Raw genomic sequence first — 2,343 nt, 5'->3', positions numbered from 1 at the left:
AGTGTGCATTATCGCCTTCCGGGGATTTGGGAGATGCGCCCGTGCCCCCGCCCGACTACCCTGCACTCGAGGGACCATCTGCTGACTTGGGGCTGAAGAATTAACACAGAGACAAAACTTCTGGTAAAGAGCAGGTGTCCAATAAGTAATTTCTGAAGGAACAAAAGAGAAACCGTTGCTTAAGCCTAAAAATTAGATTTATGAAAACCATGTGCTATTACTCTATTGAGAGAAAAAATGGCGCCCCTCAGATCAGCGGTTCTCAGCAGTTTTGCCAACTCTCCCCACCTGGGGAAGGGGCCTGGCCAGGCATATTACGTCCCCGGCTGACCCTGACCCTTGTACCCTCAAGGTTTGCTGTCCTCACCTTTCTAAAAGATAAATGTTTGGAGGACTTTTAAGGCCTTTTTGGGGATGATGGTAAATGTATTTTCTTCAGCAGGTACTACATGCAGGAGGCATGAAACGCAGGAGATGAAGGTTTGCAGGTGAAGCAAGGCTATTTGCAGCCACTCTCTCCCCAAGGGACCGGGGCTGCTCCGATCCGCTCGAGCTCTTGACAAGCTGCTGCTTCATTTGCTTTTGTAAATGAAGTAAAACTGACTTGTTCTTTAGGTGCACAGCAACCACCATCATCAGAATACAGAAAGGGGGTTCAACATTTTTATGTTTAAAATACTCATGTTTTGAGGGAAGTAGTGGGGCAAACATTTTTTCCTTTCCTTTTTTTATTTTTAAAAATGAAAGTATAATTAAGGTACAATATGATTTTTAGTGCAGATTTTCAAGTCTGGACAAAGCTGCGTGAGCTGTACCGCAAGCAGGATGTGGTCCCTGGCAGCCACTGGTCCATCTGAGCCCCAAGTTTTGCCTTTTCCGGAATGTTGTACAAAGAGACTCATAAATGCAGCCTCTGGAGTCTGGACCGCACAGCCTGATACATTTGAGATTCATCCATGCTGTTGCATGTATGTAGAGATTGTTCCTTTTAATCGCTGAGTTGAAATAAATTTTTAAAGTGTGCATCGATCCTTCAGATATAAAAGTATATGCTACTCTTATGAAACTTCCTTTTTCTCATCTTCAAAGAATGGGAACCTCAAGTTCTCTGCTCTGCTTCGACAGAGTGGATATCGGGCTCACTGCCTAGGGGACACGTGCCCTAGATCTGGTGTCAGATGAGGTGAGTTCAGTTCCTGCCCTTGCAGTAATGCCTGGACACGAGGCCCCGTCTCTGCGTTTCAGCCCGGAGCTGTGGCCACAGCGAGGGGGACAATGCGTGTGAATGGGCAGCCTGACCCTCTGTGGAGCACATCTCCATTACCACCAGCATGAAGGGCGGTGCACCTGCCCTATGAGGACTGTGTGTAGTTAGTGGTTGGGCGGCAGTTTACAACGTCTCTCAGACCGACTTAAAATCTACACAAAAAGCTTTTGTTCGATAAAAACAGTGCAACTGACAGAGAACAGCCAATACCAGTGACATGCAGCGGGAAGAGTGGGAGCTCAGGGACCCGCTGCCCCTGCCTTGGGGACAGTGTCTCAGGTTCATGTTGTTCTACCAACCAGGGCCAGGTCAGCGATGTGAGGCCCTTTGGCGGTCAGAGCAACAGTGAATGTCCTGCCTTCGGTGGGCTCGCACCCAGCACAGTTCCTCCTCTGCAAATACCTGAAGTCACTACAAAACAACACACTACTTGGAACCCGTTGTCACTAAAGGCGCAGCCAGGACCTGGCCCCGCGCGCTGTCTGCAGTAAGCCGTCCCTGTCCCCTTTCCAGAGCAGTTACGCTGGTTTTTAGAATGGCCCAGATTAATTTTTCTGTAAGCGTCAAATAGTTATTCATGTATAACTACGATTTAAAATATTCCACTGCAAGTCAGTCATTTATATCAGGTACTACGTGATAAACTTCTCCTCAAAATAACAAGTTTCTAATGGCGACTTTAAGCAGAACATAATGACTGCAAAGGAAATTCTGACCAAAAAAGTTACTCTCTTTTAACTGTTTAGACCTCATTCAGCTTGTATCCAGCCTCAAGCCTGCCGCCACACGGACCTCTGAATGTGTCCATCTCCTCCCCGCTGAGGAGACCCCGACTGTGCAGCCCCCGCCAGCAGGCACCTGGCGCCGTGAGGAAAACACTCACCGGGTCTGCAGGACTCCGCGATGCTCAGGGCGCATGCCCGGCCAAAGACGACCAGGTCCAGCAGTGAGTTAGCCCCAAGGCGGTTGGCGCCGTGCACCGAGGCGCAGGCGGCCTCCCCACAGGCGTACAGGCCGGGCACGACCTGGTCCTGGCCGTGCACGTGCCTCAGAACCTGCGAGAAAGAGGCCGAGAC

General features: G+C 49.7%; 1 protein-coding gene across 1 annotated transcript in view; it reads right to left on the bottom strand.

Annotated features, from left to right (window-relative positions):
• Window positions 1-2,343, bottom strand: part of SDHA (succinate dehydrogenase complex flavoprotein subunit A) — a 22,014-nt gene that overhangs the window by 10,690 nt on the left and 8,981 nt on the right. Inside the window, exon 11 of the mRNA XM_023519750.1 lies at window positions 2,151-2,322. Within this exon, the coding sequence (XP_023375518.1) occupies window positions 2,151-2,322 (172 nt within the window). The remainder of the gene's footprint in view (window positions 1-2,150; window positions 2,323-2,343) is intronic.

This window comes from Pteropus vampyrus, unplaced genomic scaffold (assembly GCF_000151845.1).
Source record: "Pteropus vampyrus isolate Shadow unplaced genomic scaffold, Pvam_2.0 Scaffold235, whole genome shotgun sequence".
Lineage (NCBI taxonomy): Eukaryota > Metazoa > Chordata > Mammalia > Chiroptera > Pteropodidae > Pteropus > Pteropus vampyrus.
This window is presented reverse-complemented; position numbering and strand designations above follow the sequence as displayed.